The 27469-nt window shown below is 52.5% G+C and overlaps 1 protein-coding gene across 8 annotated transcripts; it reads right to left on the bottom strand.

Annotated features, from left to right (window-relative positions):
• Window position 1: 1 nt before the first annotated feature.
• Grin1 (glutamate ionotropic receptor NMDA type subunit 1) lies at window positions 2-27392 on the bottom strand. Of its 8 annotated transcripts, none has more exons than XM_021152095.3 (21): window positions 26848-27392; window positions 24988-25122; window positions 21642-21818; window positions 19525-19587; window positions 18557-18657; window positions 13591-13712; window positions 13342-13516; window positions 12223-12367; window positions 12042-12125; window positions 7211-7352; window positions 7003-7130; window positions 6596-6760; window positions 6404-6522; window positions 6178-6290; window positions 5956-6104; window positions 5685-5842; window positions 5357-5518; window positions 4834-4943; window positions 4601-4746; window positions 3228-3338; window positions 2-923 (listed from the first exon to the last, which is right to left on the bottom strand). In XM_021152095.3, exons 1-21 carry the CDS (start codon window positions 27103-27105, stop codon window positions 855-857), a joined length of 2832 nt encoding a protein of 943 aa, XP_021007754.1. In that variant the 5' UTR covers window positions 27106-27392; the 3' UTR covers window positions 2-854. The 8 variants fall into 8 exon arrangements, with proteins under 8 accessions (XP_021007754.1, XP_021007790.1, XP_021007773.1 ...); XM_021152087.3 differs by lacking the exon at window positions 2-923 and adding an exon at window positions 970-1279; XM_021152131.2 differs by lacking the exon at window positions 3228-3338 and having other exon boundaries at window positions 3-923; window positions 26848-27391.
• Window positions 27393-27469: the final 77 nt, after the last annotated feature.

Here is a 27469-nt window from a genome sequence, read left to right as displayed (position 1 = left end):
AGGCATCACCACTGAATACCGGGATTAGGGGTGGCTATGCGCGCCCGGTGTCCCTGGGGCAGAGGGGCAGCACGCTGCTGCGCCCCAGTGGCTCGGGGAAGGCACGCGCTTGGACACTGGGAGAGCTAGTCATGTACAAGGTTGGGTGAGTGACACCGGACTGGGAGGCGGATGGCACTCCCTGGTGCCCAAGGTGCGGGGCTCCTCTCAAGCCAGCGTCTGAGGAAGCCTATTGTGGCTGCAGGCAGAAGAGAAGGCTCAGCCCTCTTGGAGTCTGGAGCCCTAGACATCTGGGAGCCAGAGAGCACCCCTGGGAAGCGCTGCCACTAGGGCAGTGAAGGCTAGCCCTGGGAAAGGTCGGAGCCAGCCCAGTGAATGGGGTGGGAAGGGTCGTGGGAGGATTGTGCAGCAGGAGAGAGAGAGGTGGAAATTAGGTTGCAGAGAGCAGGCGCTGGAGGAGGGGTGGAGGGTGACCTAGCAAGCTGGGGCCATGGGCCCCCACTGTAGCTTGGGGTAGTGGCTGGAGGAAGGATGGGGCTGCCATTTCTGCTCCAGGCTCCTCCGACCGGGGCCACTTAGGCCCCTCACCCCACTGCTCAGAGACCTCAGGGCCCTGCCTCTGCCGGAGCGCCCTGTGGCCCTGCCCAGCCGGCTCAGCTCTGGCCCATCCTCAGCCGCTCTGGTCCGCACCTTGGTCCTGCAGGGGCTGCCCGCCAGGCAGCAGAGCAGGAGGACGGGAGGCCCAGGGTGGGCAGTCTCTGGGGCGGGTGGGCTTCCCTCAGGCCTTCCCGAGCAGCAGGACTCATCAGTGTCCTTGGCCGGGCTAACTGGGCAGGTGGGCGCCTCCGGGGGCCTCACACCACGGTGCTGACCGAGGGATCTGAGAGGTTGAGCGGGCCCGTGATATCAGTGGGATGGTACTGCTGTAAAATAGAAATACACAGACAAGGCGGCCCGTTAGCTCCGACGTCGGGGGCACGCGCGGGGCCGGGACAGGGTGGACCGGCCAGCCGGCCGACCGGCGGGCAGGCGGGCACGGCCTGGGGGAGGCTGGGGGTGCTCCTCCCCCGACCCCGTCGTGCTCCGGGGCTCTGCGTGGGCCAGGCCGCTGTCCCGTGCGTCTGTCTGCGGGGGAGGGGCAGAGGAGGGCGGGCGGGGCGTCTCAGCTCTCCCTATGACGGGAACACAGCTGCAGCTGGCCCTCCTCCCTCTCAATAGCGCGTCGCGGCAGCACTGTGTCTTTTTGGTTTTGCAAAGCGCCGCGTCCACCCCCGGTGCTCTATAAATAAGAACCAACAATCAATACCTGCTGGCCCCGCCGGCCACCAGGGATCCCAGCCCTGAGCGCCCAGTGCTGCCCTGGCCCGGACCGGCCACAGGACAGGGGCAAAGGATCTCAGCAGCTGGACCGACCCCACCCCACCCAAAGGAGCCCCCACCCAGGCCTCCCTCTGAACAGCACCCAGAGACAGGGTGGAAGCTGGGCTTCCCTCCCCCACCCAACCCCCAGAGGTCAACCCTGCAGAGTGGGGCCAGCTCCAGATGGCCCAGAAGAACGGGTCCCTGGTGCCCAGGGAGGCTCAGGTAAAGATTGAACTGAGAGCAAGGCCCCAGAAAGGAACCACGTAGATCTCTGAGTTGTACCTGGCCAGCTCCAGATGGAGCCCCAAGACTTAGTGACATCCACTGAAAATGGCCTGCCACCTGCAGGACTTTTGTACCTTCCCCACTATGGCCCCTGGCCCCAAAAGTACAGATCTTCTTCTTCCTTGTCAGATTTCCCCTTCCCCACACAAATTCCAGCCCACAGCTCCCTTGGCCCTGCTCTTTCACCCCTGCGCCCCCTTGTGGGGGTTCTGGTTCAGACCTTGTAACATAGACCTTGCCCACTTTCCCTGGTCTGGGTGACCCTAAAGATAGTGTTTGTACCACCAGCTCCTGGAGCCTCAAGTTGGTGCAAACCACAGATCCTTACTCTTCATCCACTTTTTCTGAACCAAGGCCTTTGGAGAGCTGAGCAGCCAGGCCTTGTGGGTCTCTCTGGAGCACCCTAGTACATTTTGCTTTGTGCCAAATCCTGTCATTATGCCTTTCTTCCTGGGCATAGGAGCGTAACTATAGATCCAGATTCCTTGTGGGACACAAGCCCCTTGTGGGTGACACTCCCCACTGGTTATAGGGCTCCCTGTGGGCCTATTAAAGGGTAACGTCATAGGGTCAGGGTGACTCTAGCAAAAAGCGAGCCTGCTGGAGGACTTTCTTCTGAGCATGTACTGCTGGTGCGGTGACGTGAGGTGCTGCCCAAGACAGGGAACCATTTTCTGGCTCGGAAGGCAGAAGGTCTGATTCTGACAGTGGCCCGTGGCAGTGCTTGGGGGTTTGAGCGGGAGCACAGTTCTTAGCCTCCCCTTCCCGGGCCTCCTCCTGAGAACCTGTTTTGCCTTAGGTGCTCAGGCCCCAGGCCTTTCAAGAACACTCTATCCATGCTCAGATCACCTGGGTGCTGCTGCCACACCTCCATCAGGGACCTGTTCACCATGGCAACACCCCACTCCCCACCTGACAGTCTCCCTGTAACCAAGGGTCAATGCCAATGCTAGGCCCCAGTCGTCCACCCAGATGGACCCAGGCCCGGCCCCCAGCCCCCGGCCCACACAGAGACCACATGGAAGATGCAACACGCATGGCTCTGGTGAGACAGGTGAGACAGGTGTCTGGGGGGCGGGGCCAGTGGCCAGACAGACGGACGGATGGGACATCACAGCTACACCCTGCAGGGCTGTTGCAGGGCAAGAATGAAAGCATCAAGCCCCGTGTGGAGAAACAGGGATGAAACAGACGTGGTGTGGCCTCCTGGCAGGGGCAGCCTGGGACAGGGCTACTCTGGTTCCCAGGGTCCGGGTAGCCCAGAGAGGCAGTGAGGCTGACTGACTGACCAACAACATGACACAGCTTCCAGATGGTGTGTGGGTCATGGCATGGGGAGAGAGGTGGGCAGACTAACGTGGAGACACATGGGGAAGCTGAGGGCAAGTGAGGGCTTGAGGAGAGGTCTGGAGCGTTCTAAAGGACAGCACCCTTTAATGGGTGGAGGGTGGGTGAAGGACTGACTTGGCACAGATGGCCAGGGTTGAAGATGGGGGCAGGGGTGGGATGGTAAGGGAGAGGGAGACAGACATGGGGCAAGGGAGGAGTCAGAGACGCGGGACTGGGGTGCTTCCCCTTACCGTGTCTTTGGAGGACCTACGTCTCTTGAAGCTGGAGGCCAGGGTGGAGGTGATAGCCCTAAATGTGGCTTTCTTTTTAGGGTCGGGCTCTGCTCTACCACTCTTTCTATCCTAAAATGAATATGTATAAGCGATTAGACAACTAAGGGTGGCGGCCACACCTGCCCTTGCCTGCTCCTTGGGGCCGCTGCCAGGCCTGGCAGGTCATTCAGGCCCTGACTCCTGCCTGCCTCACTGTGCTGAAAAGACGGACCAACAGCCAGACTTTCAAGAGTGGCCTCTTCTGCCCGGGGTTGGGCCTGTCCTTGCTTGTGCTGGGTCTGGGCTTGGGGGTCCTGACGGCACTCTTCCTGGGATGTCCGCCTGGCTCCCTGGCTCCTGGGTGGCCCTGGCTTAGAGGCATCCTGAGGAGGAGGAGCCTCTGAGGACAGGAAGAGCTTCCCCTCAGGCCACACCAGCCTTTCTGTTCAGAGGCTGCTGACCCCAAAGGGCACACACCAGGAAAAGGCCAAGGACCCGAGGAAGTGTCCTGTTGGAGTTGGAGTGATAGACAGAGGCAGATCCGGGGACGCTGGCCTGGAGTCTGATGGCCAGCATGGCCCTGGACAGTTGTGGCCAGGTCCCCAGGGGACCTGTAGGGCCAAAAGCAAGAATGGGTGGATGAGAGGTATGGGGGCTCCAATAGCCCTGTCCGCCCATAGCCCTCATTGCAATGTTAATGCCAGCTCAGGACACAGCTCCAGGAAGACACCCAGAGAAAGAGAAGAGACAAGTGAATCGGAACCTGACCATTGGCTACTAGTCTTCAGGCCTGTGTGAGCCTCACTGCCCACCCTGTCCCTTTCCCTGGTGGACTCTGACCATCCCACATGCAGCCTCATCCCTGCTAACCACAAATCCACATGGATGTGGCCTGAGGCAGATCAGCTGCATTTAGATTTGGAGTCACAAAGCAAGACACAGCATGAAAAGGGGTCCCCAGACGGTGTCAGAGGTGCTTGGATGATAGAAGATAATGCATCTCAGGTTCACGTGCTATATATACACAGGAGGGCCCTTGTCTTACCCTGCCTGCTTGCCTTCCTATGGATTGGGTGCCAGTAGCTGACCTTGGAGACAGAGGGGCCAGGCAGAGGCTTGAAGCAGGGTGCATGGCTTCCCTTGGCCCAGCTTGACAGTGGGTGGCCACCTGCAGGCAGCCCCTGCCTGTGCTGCCCCTGTGCCTTGGGAACACTCACCACTGCCCCTGGCCATGGCTCCTAGCACCAGTCCTGCCCATGAGCCAGAGCCAGTGCCACGGCCTGTAGGGATAGAGTAGGGCCGTGGCCTGGCGGGGCCCTGGACGCCAGGCCTCGGAGGGTGGCCTGTCCTACCTGCAGGTTCTTCCTCCACACGTTCACGGCTGCAAAAGCCAGCTGCATCTGCTTCCTACGGGCATCCTTGTGTCGCTTGTAGGCGATCTCGATGAAAATGAGGAAGATCCCAGCTACGATGCCTCCAGCCACCAGCATGAAGACCCCTGTGTGAAGGGACCCTCAGCAGCCTGCCCAGAGGCTAGAGCCCCAAGAGAATCCATCCCAGGATCACAGCAGCATGGAAGGCGCACCTGCCATGTTCTCAAAAGTGAGGGTGGCAGGGGCGTTGCTGCGGGAGTCACATTCTTGATACCGAACCCATGTCTTATCCAGGTCTTCCATGAAGCCATTCTCATGGGACCTATGTAAGGAAAGGAACAGGAAAGGCAAAGCTGGAAGCAGGTGTGGGGCTGGGAATAGGTGGGTCATTCAGGGGGGAAGGACTGGGAGTGGGCAGGACTCACAGGGGAGGCAACACTGTGGACCAGGACTTGCAGTCCAAATGAGGCTTTTAGAGTTGGGGAGGTCAGTAGCCTGGGCTGGGCTGGTAATAGGAAGGCTTCCCCATGGGGTTGATGCCTGGTTTGTGTGGAGTGGATCCTTTAAGGCTGTTGCACCACACTATACAGTATCTAGTTAGCAGCTGTCAGCCAGGCCAGGGGTGGAGTAGTTTGGTGTGCTGTGGCTAGAGCACTGGGGACTCCCAACTTTGTGGGAGGCTCTTGGAGCAAAGTGGAGAAGGGAGAGGAGGTTTCCAGCATGGGGCAGACTCACTTGAGTATAGACAGGGAAACATTTTGCTTCCAGGGGCTGTCCTTGCGCATGCCGATGCCAAAGCCAGAGCGGAAGAACAGCTCACCCGTGGTCACCAGATCACACTTCTGTGAAGCCTCAAACTCCAGCACAGCTGAGTCCCAGATGAAGGCATGGAGCTTGCTGCCGGCAGAGTCAGGGTCAAAGGAGCCCCACGTAGCCTGTTCACCCCACCCTGCTCACACTGCAGAAGACAGTCTTCACTTGTGTTTGCTGGGTGAGAGGGCTCCCTTTTGCCTGTCCCTTTACTGTCCCCCCAGCCAGGGCGGCCCTTGGTCTGCCTGCTCACTTGTCCCGCACAGCCTGGATGGCCTCAGCTGCACTTTCATAATTGTGCTTCTCCATGTGCCGGTACATGGTGCTCAACTCCACCTGCCTCCGGAAGTAGATATCCACAGAGCTCTGTTTTACAGTTGCATAGATGAACTTGTCTGAGGGGTTTCTGAGCTGCAGGGACAGAGACCTCAACTTGTGGCTGCTCCCCAAGCACCACAAGAAACAGACACTCCCTCTTAACCTCTTGACACCCCCACACACAACCTGCAGTCCAGAGGCCTCACCCTGGGGTCATTGATGCCTGTGATGCGCTCCTCAGGCCTATCCAGCACCAGGAAGGCTGCCAGGTTGGCAGTGTAGGAAGCCACGATGATCATGGCAAAACCAGCCCACACCATGCCTAGGATACGAGCAGAGAAACTCCGGGGGGCACCTGTGGGCAGAGACTTGGGTCAGTTCCTGGAAAGCTGGGGATGCAGCCATGCAGGCCCTGGGCTTAACCTCACCTTCCCCAATGCCAGAGTTGAGCAGGACGCCCCAGGAAAACCACATGGCAGAGGACAGTGTCAGGGCATCCTCCTCCTCCTCCTCACTGTTCACCTTGAATCGGCCAAAGGGACTGCGGAGGGCAAAGAGAAGGCGGGAGAGAGGGCAGGAGAGGCAGCTCTGCCCAGCCCTGCTTAGTTCTGCCCCCCTACACATGCAGGGGTCGGGCTCTCTGCATGTGCTCACCTGAAGCGGTCCAGTAGGTACAGCATCACGGCCACCACATGAACTGACAGCCCCACCAGCAGCCACAGTGTGCTCTGAAAGGGCTGCATGAATGAGTCCAGTGTGCTCCGAGGGATCTCCTGCAGGTGACCAATGGTCGGTGTCACCTGGGCCTTCCATGCCCCGTCCCATCCCCACCTGGTCCCTGCCTACCTTCTTGACCAGAATGGTCAGGCCCTGGTACTTGAAGGGCTTGGAGAACTCTATGTACTGCGCACGCTCATTGTTAATGGTCAGTGGAGCCACGATCATGTCTGCTTGACCACTGAGCAGCTCTCCCATCATTCCGTTCCACTCCTTTTTGTTGCTGTTGTTTACCTGCAATGAGACAGAACCGGTGGGGCTGCAGATGGAATGATCACAACTCCTTGAAAAAGAACTCATGGACCATAGTAGACTTAGCACATGGGGCGTTTGTCTCCTGCTCCAGGTCTACCTCACATCTAAAGCCCAGCCCAAACCACCAGACCCCCCCCCCCCCGCTAAAAAGGCTCCACCCAGCCCATAGACTTTCCCCTCTCAATTCACAGGACTCTCCCATTAGCCCCTTTACTCCATACCCGCTCCTGTGTGCCAAACTTGCCATCTGCCACAAGGTGCACCTCGTAGGTAAAATTCATGGTCCGTGCCAGCTTGATGAGCAGGTCAATGCAGAAGCCATAGCAGCACTGGGGCACTGTGTGACGTGCTGTGAGCAGTTAGGGGATATTAACTGTGGGTTCCTGACTTGGAGTCCCTTCACCCTGCCACACTTTGCCTAGTACTCACGGCTTCCTGGGGATGTGTCATTAGGCCCCGTACAGATCACCTTCTTGACAGGGTCACCATTGACTGTGAACTCCTCTTTGCATGTGCCATCACTCATTGTGGGCTTGACATACACGAAGGGCTCTTGGTGGATTGTCACTATCTGCACGGAAAGATAAGAACTAGCCGGGGCCACCTGGCCTTGGTCATTTCCAGGTGCTGGCTTCTCAGCGTGCAGTGATCTTCTTCTTCTTCATGTTTTCCAGTGCTGCAGTAAATCCCAAGCCTAAAGCCTCCCTCTGATTTTCAGTCAGTCCACATCCTTCTGACATGGCTAGTATTGCCTGCCTGCTACCCTGGGGGACAGATCCAGGTCTGGAGTTGTGGTGATGCTGAGGCGGGGCTCAGACATCTACAGCCACCTGCCCTGATTCATCAAAAATGTATCCTGCAGTACTGCGTCCTCTCCTGTGGCCCCTTCCTCTCAGGCTGCATCTTATACGTTATTCTTTCTTTTTTTCCAGATTTAAAAAAAAATTTATTTATTATATGTAAGTACACTTTGACACTCCAGAAGAGGGCGCCAGATCTCATTACGGATGGTTGTGAGCCATCATGTGGTTGCCAGGAATTGAACTCAGGACCTTCGGAAGAGCAGTCAGTGCTCTTAACCGCTGAGCCATCTCTCCACCCCCCTTATACATTATTCTATCATAGTGCTACTGTGCAGGAAGTGTGCACCAGGCGCTCTCTCGGACCAATCAGGGAGCAGAAAGGCTGTGTCCTTTCCAAAGCCACCCTGGCCTCCACTGGCATGTAGCCTTCAGTCTTTGATCCCCATCTTTTAAAAAACTACCTTTGAGGCATGTATGTATGTATGTATGTGTTCCCGTGTATTCATTTATATGAGCAAATGCACACAGAGGACAGAGGATAATGCCCCATGTCTTTCTCTATCACTTTTATTACTTTTATATTTATCTTTTGTTTTATTTTGTGTGTGTGTGTGCGCCTCAGTGTATGTATGTGTATCACATACATGCAGGGGTCCACAGAAACCAGAAGGAGGTGTCAGACCCCCTAGAACTGAAGCTACACATAGTTGTAAACTACCATGTAGGTGCTGGGAACTGAGCCCAGTTTTTTTGGAAGAGCAACAAGTACTCTTAACCTCTGAGAGAATATCTTCCTAGCCCCTATTTTATTTTCCTTTAAAGATTTATTTATTTCTATTTTTTTTAAAGATTTATTTATTTATTATATGTAAGTACACTATAGCTGTCTTCAGACACTCCAGAAGAGGGCGCCAGATCTCGTTACGGATGGTTGTGAGCCACCATGTGGTTGCTGGGATTTGAACTCTGGACCTTCAGAAGAGCAGTCGGGTGCTCTTACCCACTGAGCCATCTCACCAGCCCCTTATTTCTATTTTAAGTGTATGGGTGTTTTGCCAGCATACATGTTTGTACTCCAGGTGCATACAGTGCCCACAGAGGCCAGAAAGAACATTAGATCCCCTGGAACTATAGATACAGATGGTTGTGAGCTGCTGTGTGGGTACTGGGACTTGAACCTGGGTCCTATGGGAGAATAGCCAGGGCTCTAAACCACTGAACCATCTCTTCAGTCCCACTGTTTTTTATTATTGTTATCATTATCACTAATATTATTTTTGACAAGTTTTTTTCTAAGCCTGGAGCACAGTAACTGGCTGCATTGGTTAGTCAGCCAGCTTTAGTGACCAACCTGTCTCTGCCCACTCCTTCTACCAAGGACAGGGTTATGATGGGCACAGTGTGCAGCCATGTCCAGACTTTTACATGGGTGCTGGGATCCACATTCATGCGACCCACTGGGCTGGTTACCAGTCCCCATATGGTGTTTTGTTTTTTGGTTTTTTTGTTTTTGTTTTTGTTTTGAGTCAGGGTCTTATATCTTTGCCTTGTAGCTCTGGAACTTGTTTTGTAGACCATGCTGGCCTTGAACTGACAGAGCTCCACCCCTCTCTCCCTACTGAATACAAGGATTAAAGGTATGTCCTACCAACTCAGCATTCTGTTTGTTTTTTAGAGAGTTATTTATTTTATGTATGTGAGTACACTGTGGCTGTCTTCAGACACACCAGAAGAGGGCGTCAGATCTCATTATAGATGGTTGTGAGTCACCATGTGGTTGCTAGGAATTGAACTCAGGACCTCTGGAAGAGCAGTCAGTGCTCTTAATCACTGAGCCATCTCTCCAGCTCCTGTTTGTTGTTTTTTTGTTTTGTGTTTGTTTGTTTTTTTCCAAGAAAAGGTTTCTCTGTGTAGCCCTGGCTGTCCTGAAATTTGCTCTGTAGACCAAGCTGTCCTTGAACTCACAGAGATTTATCTGTTCCTGCCTCTGCCTCCTGAGTGACAGAATTAAAGTGTGTGTCACCATTGCCTGGCATGCTTTTCTTTTCTTTCTCTTCTCTTCTTTTCTTTTCTTTTCTTTTTTTTTAAGACAGGGCCTCACTGATGGAAGGGAGAGTACATTTAGGATGTAATACACTAGAGAGTAATAAATTAATTTTAAAAAATAGAAAAAAATTCCTCCATAAGATTAGGCTATAGGCCAGCCTGTAAAGCATTTTCTTAAATAGCCATTGAACGAGAGAGGGGCAAACCCATGGTAGGTGGAGCTACCCTGGGCTGGTGGTTCTGGGTTTTACAAGAAAGCAAGCCAAGCAAGCCATAAGGAGCAAGCCAGTGAGCAGCACCCCTCCAGGGCCTTTGCATCAGCAGTAACCCTCCAGGGCCTCTGCATCAGCTCCTGCTTCCAGGCTTCTGCCCTGTTTAAGTTCCTGTCCTGACTTCCTTCAATGATGGAACACAATATGAAAGTCTAAGCCAAATGAACTCTTCTTGATGTCCCCCCACAAAAAAGAAAGAGCCTCATAGAGTCAAGGCTGTCCCTGCTTGCTTTTAGCTGAGGAGGACCTTGAACTTCTGATTCTTGTTCATCTACTTCCAAAGTGCTGGGTTTAAAGGCATGCTCCACCATGCCTAGTTAATGTTTCTCTTTCAAGGCTGCCTCTTCAGCTTTGACATTCTCCCTCCCTGTTCTCTAGGGTCTACAGTTTCATAGTTGAGGGACAGGTAGAAGTCTGGGGGATGCCAGAGTGGAACACAGTTGGTTTCTGACGGTCTATATCAAATGCAAAAAACAGAGGGGTAGGCAGCCCAGGCAGGAGTGGACAGCAAGTCAAGGCATGGTGACAGGCACTGGAGGAGGGGCCCTCACTGGGAGTCTTGAGAAGAAAGAGAGAAGGAGGCAGGACCATATTTTTCTATTATGTGTTTTTGCTAGTGCTATAAAAAAAATTAGTGATGGGGTTAGACAAGTGGGTGAGCAGTTATGAGCACCCGGAGGTCTTACAGGAGACCCGGTTTCTGTTCTTACCGCCCACACGGTGACTTACAACCATCCATTCCAGTTACAGGCCATCCAATATCCTGAATTCTGTGGGCACCAGGAGAGCACATGGTATCTACACATACAGGTAGGCAAAACACTCATACATATAAAATCAAATTGAACAAACCAGTGAGGCCAGAAACATTCCTAACAGCCACTGGCATCGTGATGGATGCTTCTGGTTATCGATGTTTGACTACAGCCTTCAGACCCCCTATCCCCCTAGACTTTTCTTTTCTTTCTTTTCTTTCTTTTCTTTCTTTCTTTTCTTCCTTCCTTCCTTCCTTCCTTCCTTCCTTCCTTTCTTTCTTTCTTTCTTTCTTTCTTTCTTTCTTTCTTTCTTTCTTTCTTTCTTTCTTTCTTTCTAAAGGCTTATTTATTTTATATATATGAACATGCTATCGCTGACACACCAGAAGAGGGCATTGGATCCCATTACAGATGGCTGTGAGCCACCATGTGGTTGTTGGGAATTGAACTCATGACCTCTGGAAAAGCAGCCAATGCTCCTAAGTGCTGAGCCATCTCTCCAGCCCTCCCCCTTGGCTTTTCAAGACAGGGTTTCTTTGTGTAGCCCTGGCTGTCCTGGAATAAGCTGTGTAGACCAAGCTGGCCTCAAACCCATAGAGATCTGTGGTGCCGCTGCCTCTGGGATTAAAGGGACATGCCACCACCTCCCTGCACTCTCACACTTTTCAACACAAGGTGCCTGAACTGCAAACAGTTACAACATAGGCCTTGCAAGGCGACACTCTCACTGTTCTGTGAGAACTGCAGGCAGGTACTCACTGGAGAATGAGCCACCACTGCAGGGGTGAGCTCAGAGAGTTAGCAGGGCTGAGACATTTGATAAAGGCACTAAGAGAAGGTTGGCTAGGCACTTGGCACTGCAGAGGCTGCCTTTGGTGATCTACAGTATCAGAGCTGGGAACACTGTGGCTCATCGTAAAGAGGAATTCTCAGAATAGCCCTTAGGCAGAGGGAGGGGTCCATGGATGAACCCAAGGAAAGTGTAAATCAGGTTGAGGAAAAGAGACTATACAGGAAGAAGCCAGCTTAAGAAGGGGTTCCTGGGTGCCCAAGGAGAAATGGGACACTTGAGACAGCAAGTTCTAAGCTAAACTCTGCACTGGGACCCAGAGCACCCACTCACTGTCCCTCTGCCTCTGCCAGTTCTTCCTTGGACTAGAGCTGGGCCAGGATAGAGTACTGCAAAGATCCTGTTGGGCAGAAACTGCTGCTCCTCCTTCCCCCACCTCCACACCTGCTTCCTCTGCCATGTGCGCCAGAGCCAGGTGCTGGCACAGCCTCCACCTCATCTATCTGTGCTCTGTGACTTCATCCCCTTTCCTCCTAGCCTGAAGGAATAGATGAAACATCACAGATGGCAATGTTGGGGAGTGTGGGGTCCCACCTTTAGTCTGGTGGACATCTGGTATCCTCGAGGCTTCTCTGTCTCTCCTCCTGGCCAGATGATCTTCCTGTCATTTGGGATGACCTGGGGGTGGGAGTATGAGATGGAGGGTGGCCACGCAGGGGTCTTGGCCCCAGGACCCTAAGGCCCCAGCCCCCACCCCCTCATGACCCCCACCTACATGGGTACCATTGTAGATGCCCACTTGCACCAGCTTGCGGTTCTGCAGGTTCATGATACTATAGTTGGCAAACTTCCGGTCCCCATCCTCATTGAATTCCACACGACCAGTCACTCCATCTGCATACTTGGAAGACATCAGCACCCTGGGAAGAGAGGATAGCTTAAACTTATCAAGAACACCTGTTCTTACTGGCTTCCAAGTGGCCCAAGCTCTCATTCCTCTGCCCTAGTCTCAAGAAAGGAAAGATTAGCAGATGGTAGCTCCTCAGCCAGAGTGGAGGCCATGGTGTCTGCCTGCCAGCACCAGATGGACAGCACAGCCACTGCATCCGAAGCTACGTCAAAGACATCTCTGGATTAGGACAAGTGGTTGTCATAGCTGCCACCCTCGTTTTACAGGGAAGGCAGAAGCCCAGAGAACTTCAGGCCCATTTGCCATCAAATGGGGGAAGTAGATGGAGCCTGTACCTAGCTCTAGCCTCTGGGTGGCTTGCCTGGCTGTATGTTTGCTCAGTGGAGCATATCAGTGAGCCAGTGTGCATGCAACTGAAGTATAGAGTTACCCCTATGAGTGTGCTTGTGGCATACATATGTCATGCTTCTGTGCATTCAATGGCATGTGGATTCAGCCTGTAACTGCACAGACACATGGGAAACTGTTGACAGTGACTCTGGAATTCTGGCAGCCATTCCCTTGATCAGCCTTGAATCTCTATTGTCCTTGGATGCCTACTCTGAATTTCTGTGTTCCTAGAACATCCCAGGCAGCACCTGCAGCAAGAACTTCCTTTTGGAGCACCAAGCATGGTGGGGAGTGAAATAAAATCTGCAGTATGGACAGGAAGGCGTGGAGAAGTGGAGGCAGCCACAACTTCAGTGACAGCGGAAGAGGTAAGGGCAGTGGTGAGAAAGGGGATGATTATCACAGTAAAGACAGAAAATGAGGTGCTAGGAATATGGATTTGTGATGGAGGTGACTAACCATATAGCTTGTCCCAGATAAGACCGGCTGGACCACCCCTGGAAGAGTGAGCCCCGCCCCCGTTCCCGCCTCCCCCCCCCCCTTAAGGCAGCTAAACGATGACTCCACCCACCTACTGAGAGCAACCCCGCCCACCTCTTGAACAGTGGTCCTGTCTTCCAGATGTTGGTGTTGCCCACGCAACCCCGAGGCGGATCAGTGATGTTCTCCTTTTCTAGGAGCTCGTGGACTGCCTGTGCCACCACGCCCACAGCGTCACTGATGTGGGCCGACTCGTTCTTGCCATTGATTAGCTGAAGTCCGATGATGCCTGCGCGGAACCCTGCAGCTTAGAGACTGGACGGGCCTACAGTCCCAGGCAACCCCACACAGCCCAGCACTCACCATCAGGAGCGTAGCGCAGAGCGTTCCCAGAGATCTCGCGCTCCCCGACGAGCCACACGTACCCAGAGCCAGTCATGTTCAGCATCGCGGCTGCGCGGTATACGGTGGCAGCGTCGTCCTCACTGTGGGGCAGACCCGAGTGACTCCAGGACTCCAGGTCTCCCTATCCCAACCATAGTTTCTCCCTCTCGTGTTCTCTGGGTGCCTATGCCCACAACCCTTCCTGCGGCCAGACCAGGAGGTCTGTACAGGAGAACGGATTGGACCCAGGGCCTTTCCAGTCTTAAGTTGCTGGGCTCCTGCCTTTAGGAGGCAGGAATAAGGTACAAGATGACATCCCGAACTCTTGATGGCTCATTGTTGGGCACATGCTCTGTGCTCCAGATACTATGCTGGAACCTTCTCAGCATCCTTACCGGAAGACGTTTAAAAGGTCAGGTTACATAGCGGTAAGTGGCAGGGTAGTGCCTGGGTAGTCCACTCTAGCACCTGCGACCCAGTAAGCTCTAGGCAAACCACAGGCCTTGTGGACCTCTATGTTTGAGGCTGTGAAACGACAAGGTGGGGCTCTGGGCTGAGTAGGACCCAGTGCTCTAGTTGCTAAGCTGAGCATCTTGAAGAGACTAGTGGGCAGAAGAGAGACTGCTCCTCAGGTAGGTATAAGCCTTTGACACCCAAGGCCAGGGCCACCAGCACAAGCCTCACTTTACAGGAACATGGCCTAAGTGCGTGAGGTGTCCTCATAAGTAATTCCTCTGGACAGTGAAAGAAGGGACCTAGTTGCCTGAGAATGGAGCTGTCAGGTCATAGCCATGATTCTGGGGTTTCACTCATCTCCCTTAGCTAGCGAGGATTCCGTTCTTACCCTGCACTTGTCAGACTCTTCTGTTCAAGGCTCAACCACGACTGGCACTTTGGTTCTACAGTGCATATTTGAAAGCTACGGTGAAGCCAGGTGGATTACCTGGTATTGGGTTATTTTTTCTTGTTAAAAATGTTATCTCGAGGGAATTTATTTTATGTGTCCTAGTGATGCCTCCGTGCATTTATGTGCCTAGTGCCTGTGGCAGTCAGACGAAAGTGTCACATCTCCTAGAACTGGAGTTACGAAGGGAGTCACTGTGGGTGCTGAGAACGGAGCTCAGGTCCGCTGTGAGCACAAGGCCACCTTTCCAGCCCTACTGGCTTCTTTTTATACCAGTTGATTCCTAACCAAGACAATCTCCAGTTCCCTGAGAAGCCTGCTTGAAACTTTCTGAATGATTAATTAACCAAAACAAATGCTCTAAATGACTATGCTGTTGGTGATGTAAGCAACACACACACACACAGATACACACACACACACACATACACCACAGATACACACACACATACATACACCACAGATACACACACACACACATACACCACAGATACACACACACATACATACACCACAGATACACACACACACATACACCACAGATACACACACACACACACACACACAAACCTAGGTAGTACTTCAACAGAACCAAATGTGGTAGCAATGACTTTAATCCCACCACATGGGAGGTAGAGCCAGGCAACTCTCCACAAGTTCAAGGCCAGCCTGGTCTACACAACAAGCTCAAGGTCATAGAGGGATAGAGGGGATCTTTCTCAAAAACAAACAAATGAACCAAAGATAATATGTGACAGAGGTGCTGTGCGCTGAGCATGAAAGGGATCACCCAGCAGCACACACGCCCAGGAACATATCTGACATCAGCTGTACCCACATATCTGACAGAGAACCCCATCTTCCCAACACAACTCAGACCTATACAATGTCACTTGGTGGAATGACTGTGATCAATGAAATGGTTATAGACAAAAGGTCTTATCAATCCATCAAACCTCATCGGGCCATTTTACAGAGATAGTGACACGAGTGAAGACAGGGTGAGGAAAATAAAGACAAAAAGCTTTGCAGATGAGTTTTGTGCATTCTGTAGACAAATGAAGTCTGGAAAACAAACTCTATGGTGAGGAAGGGGCTGAAGTGTGGGGAGGGCTAGGGCACTCAGCAATGGGGGCCTTACACTCTTGGCATGCATACGTTTGAGGTTTCACGGGCTCTTTGAGATTTAAAAAGCAGTGTGACTTGTGGCTATAACTCAATATGCATGTATCATACAGTATATTCACGTGGGCTATAATGGTAGGAATTTGGTGAATGCTGGTGTGTGCATGTTTGTGCTGTGGGTGGTATCCAGGCAGCTCAAATTCATGTTAGTATCTCTAACCACCATGACCCTTCTTCCGATGACTTCTTTTGATAGAGCCATGTTTGGCAAGCCTGTCTTTAACCCTTCCTTGGGTTGTCAACATGGAGGAGGCCCTTCTTGCCCAATGTCCCAAGAAAGGGGAGACTCCTTCCAGCTGTAGTGGTTAGTACTGGGAACTACTAGCCAGAAAGTGGCAGGTGTCCACTCTTCTGCTGGAGCCTGGGTGTGGTGGGGTTCTGTGAATGGTTGTCCTCTGCCTTGTGACTTATTCGCCCTCACTGTAAGACGGAAGTCAAGCAGTGGTACTTGGCTTTGCCCCTTATGGAAGGGCCTGAGAGTAGGTAGGTTTTAAGAGGATGGCTCAGGAAAGTCTCCTGGCTGGATTGCTTTATTTCCTCATCTGCCCACCATCCCAAACAGTCTTTTCCAAACTGAACAAATCACCCTCGAGCCCTCTAATAGAAGTATAATCAATCAGAAATGGGGGGCGTGGTGGGGGCTTTTCCTGAGCACGGCTTTCCTTGGTCAACCAGGGCTGAGCTTGCTTTCCAAGAGCCTTCTCGGCCCTGCTCTCTTTTCTGGACATATTTCTCCCTCCCTCACTCCTCCCCTCCCTCTCTCCCTACCTCGGATTGGGTCTCATGTGGACAAAGCTGGCCTTGAACTTGCCAGGTAGTTGAGAATGATCTTAAACTCTTGACCCTTCTCCCTCTGGAGGGCTGGGATTACAGGTATGCACCATCATACCTGGTTCTATGTGGTGCTGAGGATTGGACCTAGGGCATTGTTAAGGCAAGGTAGGTGCTCTGAGCAACCCAGCAGCATCCGTAGTTCATCGGACACACTCTAATCCATTCTCTAGGAGCCCTGGACCATTCTCACTCGAAGTATGCAGTTAGAATGAGTGGTTCTCAACCTGTGGGTTAATACCACCCTCAGGGTCGCATATCAGATACCCTGCATATCAGATATTTACATTACAGTTTATATAACAGTAGCAAAATTACAGTCATGAGGTAGCAATGAACTAATTTTCCAGTGGACATCATTACAACATAAAGAACTGTATTAAAGGGTCTTGACATTAGGCAGGTTAAGAAGCACCGAGTTAGAGGAATAGCAAAGACAAGTGGTCCATGACTCTGCAGCGTGGCTGTGCATTACTGCATGCCTGCCACAGCCCGTGTGGCTCTGCGGTGTGGCTCTGCTGCGTGGCTGTGCGTTACTGCGTGCCTGCCACAGCGTGTGTGTACTGGTAATGGGACAATTGGCACCTGCTTTCTGATGCTCCAGGGGGGAGGTGATGAAGTTGAGGATATTATTCAACACCACATCTGACCACTATCATCCTCAGAGTGGGGCAGCTAGTTCCAGCCTTGCCATCTGAGTGAAGACATGGTCTGCTTTCCAGACTGGATCCTGGCTGCCCTACCCAGCAATCTGTGAACAATGGGCAGTGTACATCTGGTTATGTATAGAGAGACAGTCTGTTGATTAAATCTGCAAATAGGTATCTATCCTGAACCTGAACACGGTTGTACCTTTCCTGCCAGCAGGACAGCAGGATTTGGGGTATTTTCCCAAAGCTGGATGATGTATGCTGTTTTTCCTATTGGAGCACAGCAGAGCTGGGCAGACTATGGACTGGACCCACCTAGACCTCTCTGCTGTCCCTAGGACTGCCATGCTATGCTCCCATTTTTCCTTTCCGTGGGTGTTAGGCTCTAGTCTTCCCCTTTACCAGAAATCCTAGTTGTTTGCCAATAGGGAGATTTTACTGTCTACACTTTCACAATATTGAAATGGGCTGGGAGGCAGGCCCTGTCCAGGACCAGCTTGTTTTTCATGAGTTCTCATTAGTGGTTTTGGCTCAACTGTTCACCTGCATGTGACTTTTGCGGAGCTCCTTGTCTGTCCTCAGTCCTTAGAATATTTATATAGCTATGTCTCCCAGTCTATGGGCTTCTTAGCACTGTAGCTCCAACCCCTAAAGCTGAGTTTAGGGCAAATGGCAAATGGTGATATTGTACAGTAAAAGGGGGAGAACCTAGGAAGGAATGAACAGAGGATGGGGAGTTGGCTAGGTTCCAGGAGAGAAAGAAAAAATGTGGGATAGGGTACAGCTCTCCTTGGTAAAGATCTTATTTTTTTTTTAAGAACTATTTATTTATTTATTTATTTATTTATTTCACATATATGAGGACTCTGTAGGTGTCTTCAGACACCAGAAGAGGGCATCTGTCAGATCCCATTATAGATGGTTGTGAGACATCATGTGGTTGCTGGGAATTGAACTCAGGACCTCTGGAAGAGCAGTCAGTGCTCTTAACCACTGAGTCATCTCTCCAACCCAATCTTTATATTTTAAAAGATTTTTATTTTACATCATTGGTGTTTTGCCTGTGTGTATATCTATGTGAGGGTGCCATATTCCCTGGAAGCGAAGCTACAGACAGTTCCCGATATGTGAGTGCTGGAAAGTCAACCCTAATCATCAGCCGGTGCTCTTACCCAATGAGCCATCTCGCCATTCCCAAGTGAAGTTTTGTTTTGTTTTTGTTTTTTTGAATTGAAACTTGTTTTGCTCAATAGTGCCCCAAACCTAGACCAGATGGCGGCCTTGGCTCCCTGGCAGAATCACAAGGATGAGATGAGGGAGCCCAGCCCTACTCACCTTGCAGAAAGGATGAGATGAGGGAGCCAGCCCTACTCACCTTGCAGAAAGGATGATAACCCGGGCTTCCAGGTCCCGGGCTTCCATCAGCAGAGCCGTCACATTCTTGGTTCCTGGGTCAAACTGCAGCACCTTCTCTGCCTGTGGTATGAGCAGGAGCATTAGCAAGTAGTTGGGAAAGGGAACATTGTGCCTCAGTGGCAAGAGTTGGGCCAAAGCTGCTAGAAACCCCGAGGCAGCTTAGCTAGAGCCGCAGTGGCCTGTCCTTGCCACCTGCACTCTGCGCCTGCCTCCTCACTCTCCTCACTCTGTGTGGCCTGTCCTTGCTGCCTGTCTCTTCTTCAGCTTGCTGGACGTCCTGTGCTCACTCAAGCTCTGCTCTTCTCTCAGTCTGCTTTCTCCAGGTCTGTTTCCATCTCACTCCTGTCCTCAGTTTTTTTGTTTTTTGTTTCTTTTTTATTTTTCATTTAATTTTATTTATTTATTTATTTATTTTTTGCTCTGAGCATGCAAGCTGAAGTGGACGGAGACTTAGAAAGAGACGTGCAGCGAACAGGAAATAGAAAAGTTTTGGAATGCAACTAGGAACAGAGATGGGGCTGACTTTTCCAAAACCTTGGGAGATCTCAGCTCAGACCTGATTCCTCGTGCTCCTATAGGAGCGGCCCAGACTCTGAAGTGACCAGGTGGGCAGGCTCCCTCCCTGGGTTCCGCTAGGAAACCCTGGCGGACCTGAAGATTCATGCACTTCCCAGAGCAGCGCTTCCTGTGACCGTGCTTGTCTTGAGGATGCGGGCCAGGGTCACGGCGGGTGGGCCATGGGCACCCACACCGCCCACCCCTGCCCTCTCCTGCCTGCCTGTTGCCTGCCTCACCACCTGTCTCTCCTCACTGCTCAGGCCTGCGGCTCGGCTCGGCGCGGTGGGGCCAGAAAGCACCCAGTGGCTGAGGCACCGCAGGCCGGGGCTCGCTAGTCGGTGGGTGGCGTGCACGTCCATGCATATATACCTTGGGTCCGCGCTTGTTGTCATAGGACAGTTGGTCGAGGTTTTCATAGTTCCTTTTTTTACTCTGATGAATAATGTGCACAGAGAAAATATGCAGACACAGAAGAAGATTATAAACGGTTGAAAATGACGGCGCTAAAGCAATCACACCACCTCCTCGGCACGTCTGCAGACGGGCACGTACCTGGAGCTCGCAAACACCGAGACCCGGGGTGGGGCTAGGGACAGAGGTGGAGCTGAGGGGGGAGGGGACACAGGGGCAAGGGCCACAGAGGCTCCCTGCCTTGGAGCTATACTCTTGGAAAGTCTTTTTCAGAAGAGAGGGCAGCCCTGTCCACACCACCCTTGAGGTTCCCGCAAGCCACCCCCACCCCTGTCATGCACCTGCTGTGTGGCCCCAGCAGTACCCACCCACACCCGCATCAGTTCTTAGTGAAAGAGGAGCAGCTTGCAGGGCCCTGTCTCTATGACCCTCCCACTCCTTCCCCTTCTCCGCCCTCCTGCTCTCATCTCACTGACCCGAATGCTCACACCCAAATGCACACAATAGTGTCTGAGACTGGTTGTGTATCTGTATGCCTACAGAGGTGATATGCTCCTGCACAGAAGGTAAATCTATGGCAGTCAGTGACGCAAGGGCAGGCAGTATAGTGTAAGCATATGTGTGTGCACGTGTACGTGAATATGTGTTTAAGCTTGTGGTTACAAGTGAGGGTGAGCTGGGTCACAGAGGAAGCACTTGTATATGATCCTCTTGTGCAGCTCAGAAATGCACGGAGATGACTGAGGTCTGTCTTTCCAAAAGGTGTGGTGTGCCACTAAAATATCCAAGAACCGAATAACTCTGTGTGTGTGTGTGTGTGTGTGTGTGTGTGTGTGTGTGCGTGCGTGTGTGCTTGTGGGTCTGTGAGCAGGTGGTTGAGTGTGCAGGGGTCAGGCTGATGAACATGTGGGTAGGTTGATAGTATGTGTGGCTTTGACAGGCACAGCAGAAGTATGAAGGAACCTGCCAGATGCTGAGAGTGGAACTATCTGCAGAGAGGCGGAGCCCTTGGTGCCAATAACCAGCCCTCCTTCCCAGACTCAATGGATCACCCTAAAAGATTCACCCTGGGCCTGTCTCTATCCTCAACTCCCACCCCGACCCATGCCCTCTACTCCTCCCCAGAGACCTATGGCACCTTGGGTGTGGGGACAATGGTTGGTGCTAAGTATGATGAGGCCAGCTATGATTTTGCAGGCAGAACATGCTCCCTCCCATCCCCTCCCCCATCTGTCTTTTGGGGCCCCTCCCCAGCCTGAGCCTCCTCCTCTCTGCTACCTGAAAAGCACCAACCAGCTGCTTCTTGGTGCTCTGTGTCCTGGGACTGAGGGGGGTCATGGGCCAGGTCCTTATTAGGCCGACATGGGTGTTGGCAAGGAAGGGCATAGGGGTCACTTTGACCCCCTCTACCTCAAATCCTAGCTCTGGTCTCTGGCAGTTCCACACACTGGGGGCCAGGCTGAGATGGAAGTGTATGTGTATCCTGAGATCGGTGTCTACATAGTCCCTTGAGGGATGCAGAGCTAAGCCCTGAGGTGGGAGGGAGGTAGGGACACGGTGTGAGCCTGAGTAGCCAAGGTGGAGATGGGGCTGCAGATGAGTGGGGCTTCAATTAGGGCCATGGACAGCCATGAGACAGAAGGCTTTTAGAGGATATGGATTCTGTGAGGACATGGATTGTATCCCAGTGCTCTGGGGAGGAGACTGTAGACAGTGTTCCTGAAAGGTAGATGGGACTTGGCATCTGGCAGAGAGGGGCTGGGATGGTCCTGAGCTGAGTCTAACTGGGGCATCAGCTGGGGCCAGGGAGGCCTGAGGCTGGTGGGGGGGCGGGACAGGGGTGTTTGCAGAGCTCCAGGTGGTCCAGCCCTCGCGCAGCAGGGACTGACACGAAGGAGATTTCGACTAATGGCAAAAGCAAGTGAAATGAGCCGAGGACAGGCCGGGGCGGGCGCCGCCAGACGCAGTGGTGCTGAGCATGCAAGATGGAAAGAGAGTGTTCACAAGGAGCCACAGACATGGCATGGCCCGCCTGCTCCTGCTGGACAAGGACCTCTTCAGGGCTAGGGCCTCACCTTGGACTCACGCTCCTCCAGCAATGTCTCCAGACGCTTCTGCGCTGCCCGGCCCTCGTGGTCATCGCTGACCAGCAGGATGATATGGTTCCAGTTGTAGACGCGCATCATCTCAAACCAGACGCTGGACTGGTGGGAGTAGGGTGGTACGGTGCGAAGGAAGCTCAGGTGGATGCTCTGTGGGTGCGACCGAGAGGCTGAGGCAGGACCAGGCTAAGTCTGCTTTCCCCTCTCCCACTGATGGGGTCACTTCCTCCCACCTGCCCTTCCTCCTCCCCTGTAGCATTTCCTGTGAGAGGAGATCCTTGGCATTTTCAGTAGCACCCTGAGGTGAATGAAGTCTCAGTTCTTAGGGTGGTTGCCACTTTACAACCAGCACTCCCTTAGAAAGGCTGACATAGAGGCTTCCCCCCACCCCCAAGACCTCAACAGGTCTCACATGGTGCTCTCCCCAGTTTCAATAACTGTATTTTGGGCTGGGGGTATAGCTCAGTAGTACAGCATTTGCCTAGTGCAAACAAGGCTCTGGGTTCCGTCCAAGGAGCTGGTAAGAAAATTACAACTGGGGCTGGCGAGATGGCTCAGTGGGTAAGAGCACTGACTTCTCTTCTGAAGGTTCTGAGTTCAAATCCCAGCAACCATATGGTGGCTCACAACCATCTGTAATGAGATCTGATGCCTTTTTCTGGTGTGTCCACAGACAGCAACAATGTATTACTTGTAATAATAGATAAATTTAAAAAAAGAAAATAACAACTACATTTATCTGTAAGTTTTCTGCCTTGGGGTCAAATGTTGCCTTTCTTCCCTTGAGCCAGAGGCTGTGGCTTACTAGTGCCTTGCTGCTCAAATGACCCTAGCTGCCAGGGCCTGTCTATGTCTGTCTGAGTGAGCTCAGCTCCTTCTATGCTCTCGTGACTTACACTGTTCTTGGTTCTCTGATGCTTCTAGGTTATTTTTTTTTTTTTTACCAGTTCCCTCTTGGTGGTCTGGGGCAGTGCTTTGGAGGGATAGAATGTTCACTGCCTCTGCAGCTGGCTGCAGGCGGCTTGCATTACCTTTGGTGCTGTGACTCGCTCTTTCTGGCCTGTGTGATGGGCAGAGGGCTGACTTTGAGTTGGAGCCATCAGGGGCTGGAGTGTACCTGTGATCTTTGGCCCCACCTCTGGCCCTGCACAGGCCCAGTGGGTTGGCCTGTGGTCCAGCTGTGTTATGGGACCTCCTGGTTTATTGTTTGTCCTGGCTACTTCACTTCTTATGGTCAATACTTTCTTTTATACACGAGGGCAGAAGTGTTCCAGAGGACAAATGGCCAAGAGACATAGGTTGAGAGCATGTTCCTCATTGGCATACAAAGAGTGGCTGAGGTGCCTAGGTATGTGAGGCTCTTGACCTCAGTCTGATCCTCTCCCAACAGGCCCTCCTACAAGTCCTCCCTCTGAGGCTCTTTAAAACAATTAGTTATTTAACATACATTCGTACACTGTAGCTGTCTTCAGACACACCAGAAGAGGACATCAGATTCCATTACAGATGGTTGTGAGCCATCATGTGGTTGCTGGGAATTGAACTCAGGATCTTCGGAAGAGCAGTCAGTGCTCTTATCCTCTGAGCCATCTCTCCAGCCCTCTCTGAGTCCCTTTTGTCACCAAATGGCAAACCCACCACATGCTTGGGTCTGAATGGCCAGACTCCCTTCCTTAAGACAGATTTTTCAAGAACTGTGGGCTCTGGACAGGAAGACTCTGGAGGGCCTGGGGATTTCTGCGCAGCCCACAGCCCTCTGGCTGATCCCAGGCACTGGCTGGTTGTCTCCTTGTGGCTCCCGGATAGCTGTAGGCTGTCCAAGTCTACAGGTTACAGGGAGAAGTCTATGGTGTTTATTAGTCCACTGGGTATCCAGAAACCCTGATGCTAGAGGTTGAAGTCTGACATTACTAGATTAGCGGTACTTCCTCTTCTCTACTCGGGGGACACAGGACCCTACCACTTACCTGACAAAGGTTAGGTAGAAATGTTTTGAGATTCCTGGAGCGCCTTCCCAAGCTAATGAAGTATCTCAGTACCTTAGCCTTCATTCAGTGATCTACACCCATCCTGGATATTCTCATTCCCTTCCCCCCAAATAAAGTGTATGCATACAAGCCCATCCTGAATAAAGGTGGGCTTTATACACAAGCTAAGATCATCTTAGAGAGCTATTTCATTGATGATCGTGGAAGAAGTCCCTCTCCTAAAAGAGCTGTAACACTAAGATCCACAGAAAAGACTTCTCTCTCCCCCCACTCCCACACCCTCTCAACGCCCCCCATTCCCTCCCAGTCAGACTGGGATCCTGCAGAACTCCTTTCACTTGGGGTTCTATGTTATCCTTCCAGCCCAGTGTGAAGCAACATCTGGACACCCTGAGAAGGAGGAAGCAGAAGACTTGGAACCACAGCTGGACCCCAAAACGCATACCACAAAAGGGTAGCTGGATTGCATCCCAGTTGATAGGGTCTTACAACATCATGAAAAATTAAAAATCATATGATCTAGAGCAAGTTTTCTGTGTCTCTGGGTCGTGGTTTCCTATAACTCAGTAGCTATTCTTCTGCTTTTGGACCCAACTGAATGGAGGCTAGCCCAGCCTTTAGGCCACAAGAGCTCTCCAGAATGCTGATCTGAGATCCTTTAGTCCCTGAGACCTGCAGTCTCCTGCCACAAGCTGCCTCTTCTGTCTACCCTGTGTTCCATCTCCTATGTGCACTTCAGTTGGCAAGACTGGGGTCCACAGCATCCCTGTCTACCTGAGTACTTCTCCACCCAGGCACCTTCTGCTCTTAGAAACTTCTCTCCAACTCTTTTGCTACTGCATACAAAGCCTACTTGTCCTAGGAAGTTCCCTGTCGCCCCTTGTTTAGCCCACAAAGCCCTCTTCTCCCCAAAGGGGGTGTTACTGTTTCTTTTTGCCTGTCATTAGGAACCATCCTGAGTGCATGCGACTGTATGAGTATCTGTGAGAATGCAGGTGTTGCATGAAAGAGTGTGTGGGACTGTGTGAGAGCATGAGCACTGGGATTTGAGTGTGAATGCTAATGTGTGGTGACCGAGTGTGAACACACATAAACATGTATGTGACTAACTTCTCACAGGCCTGGATGGATATCAGTGTGATTGAGTATGGATAACTTCTATACCAGTACCTGTGAGACCTCATGTGAGGTATGTCTGTGAGACCTCGTGTGAGGTATGTCTGTGAGACCTCGTGTGAGGTATGTCTGTGTGCTTCTGAGTGAGCGTGTGACTTATGTGCTGCCTGGAGCTGGCCACAGGGTGAGGAAGATAATTGGTTCTGACGGCTTACCTTGTCAGAGTAGATGGACATTCGGGTAGTCAGCCCCAGGACGGGGATTCTGTAGAAGCCAGCTGTGTAGGAGACAGGGGTGGGAGTGAAGTGGTCGTTGGGAGTAGGCGGGTGACTAACTAGGATAGCGTAGACCTGTGGATACAGGAGACAGAGTCAGCTCTGTGGCGTAGGAGGAACACTGTATTAGGATTTGAGATCCCAAGTAGCCAGAGCTGGAGCAGCATGCCAGGGGCCCAGGTGATGCCATTTGTGCTCAAAGTCCCACACATCCAAGACACAAGAGAATGAGCCACCCATTGTAGAGAAGGTGCAGCACTGAGCAAGATCTAGGGATGTAGACCACCCCCCAACTCCCCACAACACACCACACAAACAACACACACACAACACACATATATACACACTACACACATGCACCATGCCATACACATACACACCACATACACACCACACACACACACCACACACACAAACACAAACACAAACACACATATACACACACAACACACATGCACCATGCCGCATACATACACACCACACACACACCACAACACACACACAACACACACACAAACACACATATACACACACAACACACATGCACCATGACACACACATACACACCACACATACAACACAACACACAAACACACACACCACACACGCACCATGCCACACACACACACACCATACACAAGACATCACACAACACACACACACACAACATGACACACACCACACATACCACACACATACACCACAACACACAGACACCCACACAGAGGCACATGCAGTTGGTAGATCCTCTCTTCTGACCAGGGCTCACCTCTTATAAAGTGAGGCAGGGTGGGAAGGGGGACACAAAACTCTGGCATGGCCTCTACACTCTGCGATGTGAGGACTGCTTCTCACTACCCTCACCATGATCCCCAGCCTGCACCCTTTAGGTCACATTGTATGTAGGTATGCATGTGTATGAAGGTATGTAGGTATTCGTGAGCAACGGCTGGAGCATGTTTGCACTGTACACACCAGTGTGTCTATGTTTATATAGGACTCTCATGATGGAAGCAGCGTTGCTATGTGCACTGACCATATCAAGCAGGGTGTCCATGGATATGCAGATGTGTGTGAGTGAGCATGTGCAGTTGACTGTGTTATTTTCAGATGCAGTGTGTGCTAGTGCCATGTGCATGAACATGTGTGTGAGCAGATATGTTCATGGATGTAGATGTCCTTTGAAGAGCAAGTATGAATAGACTTGGCACAGTCTCTGTCCCTGTCCTCATTTTACATAAGATGGTGCATTGCAGTGACTCTCATGGCTTCATTGGAATTCAGCAGCCAGTTCAGCTAGGGGAGGACAGCTTCACCAGCAGCATGTCCTCCCTGCAGCACACTGCACTCAGCTCCCACTCTGTGCCTTGGTGTCTCTGGCATGCGCAGTCCTCACTCCAACCCCTGCAGAGGAGAGCCTGTTTGCTCTGGCACCTGGACCATCTATGCAGACCCATGAATGGGGGAAGGGAAGAGAGGTAAGGAACGAAACAAAGATAGCCCCAGGCCTCATCCAGCCAGTTCCCTGAAGTGCTCCTCCATCTTGTGCTCAAAATGTCTAGAACCACACTGACTAGATGGAACAGATCACCAATGATAGTCACATGACAGCACACATGGTCCTCTGAGGACCAGTCCAGGGGGAACCACCAGACACAGACATTTGTCCCAGGCCTTTCCAGGGACCAGTTGGCTTGGGGTGATCTGGTAAGGAGACTGAGAAGGACCAGGGAAGGATGGAATGAAACTGGGGCAGTGGAGGATGGTGGAGGAGCAGGGGAGAGAGGAAGTAGTGGTCACCTGGCTGGAGATGAGGTCCTCACACACTGACAGGGCCATCTGTATGGCGTTGGGCTTGTGGGTGACAGAAGTGGCGTTGAGCTGTATCTTCCAAGAGCCGTGCCGCTTATTGGCCTGGTTTACTGCCTCGCGGAACATCTGCTCGTGCTTGCGCGTGCTCAGCACCGCGCCGATGTTGACAATCTTGGGGTCGCAGGCAGCGCGGGCGAAGGAGCAGGAGAAAAGCAGGGCGAATGTCAGCAGGTGCATGGTGCTCATGAGCCTCGGGCACAGCGGGCCTGGTTCTGGGTTGCGCGAGCGCGACCACCTCGCGATGTACGGACCCCCGGGCCCCCGCGCGGTCAAGCACCCGCGGATTCTTCAGGAGCCCAGGGCGAGCGCGGCGGGCGCTGTCCGAGGTGCTGAAGCGTATTGGGCGCCGCTCGAACACCCGCGCGGAAAAGGCGAAAAAGACAGCTGCCTGGACTGTGCGACTGGTCCTGATGCTGCGGCGACTGCAGCAGCTGCGGAGTCGTGAGCGGGACCTACGCGTTCTACCCCTCCCACCGCCCCCGCTTCCTGACGCGGAGTCGAGCGCGCGCCTCCCGACGCGCGCCTGCGTTGGCGTAAATGCTTGGAGCGC

The sequence above is a fragment of the Mus caroli genome, unplaced genomic scaffold, assembly GCF_978045245.1.
Source record: "Mus caroli unplaced genomic scaffold, Mus_caroli_1 scaffold_2, whole genome shotgun sequence".
Classification (NCBI taxonomy): domain Eukaryota; kingdom Metazoa; phylum Chordata; class Mammalia; order Rodentia; family Muridae; genus Mus; species Mus caroli.
The sequence above is the reverse complement of the archived record's forward strand: the minus strand, read 5'-3'. Positions and strand labels throughout refer to the sequence as shown.

What these genes read in the sequence shown, in the direction of transcription:
- Grin1 (XM_021152087.3), bottom strand. Translation starts at nt 27,105, where the DNA reads ATGAGCACCATGCACCTGCTGACATTCGCCCTGCTTTTCTCCTGCTCC. An exon ending in GTTATCATCCTTTCTGCAAG is followed by an intron (nt 13,713 to 18,556) that starts GTGAGTAGGGCT and finishes TCTGCCCCACAG; the next exon opens with TGAGGACGACGCTGCCACCG. An exon ending in GTAGGTCCTCCAAAGACACG is followed by an intron (nt 1,280 to 3,227) that starts GTAAGGGGAAGC and finishes TCTTATTTATAG; the next exon opens with AGCACCGGGGGTGGACGCGG.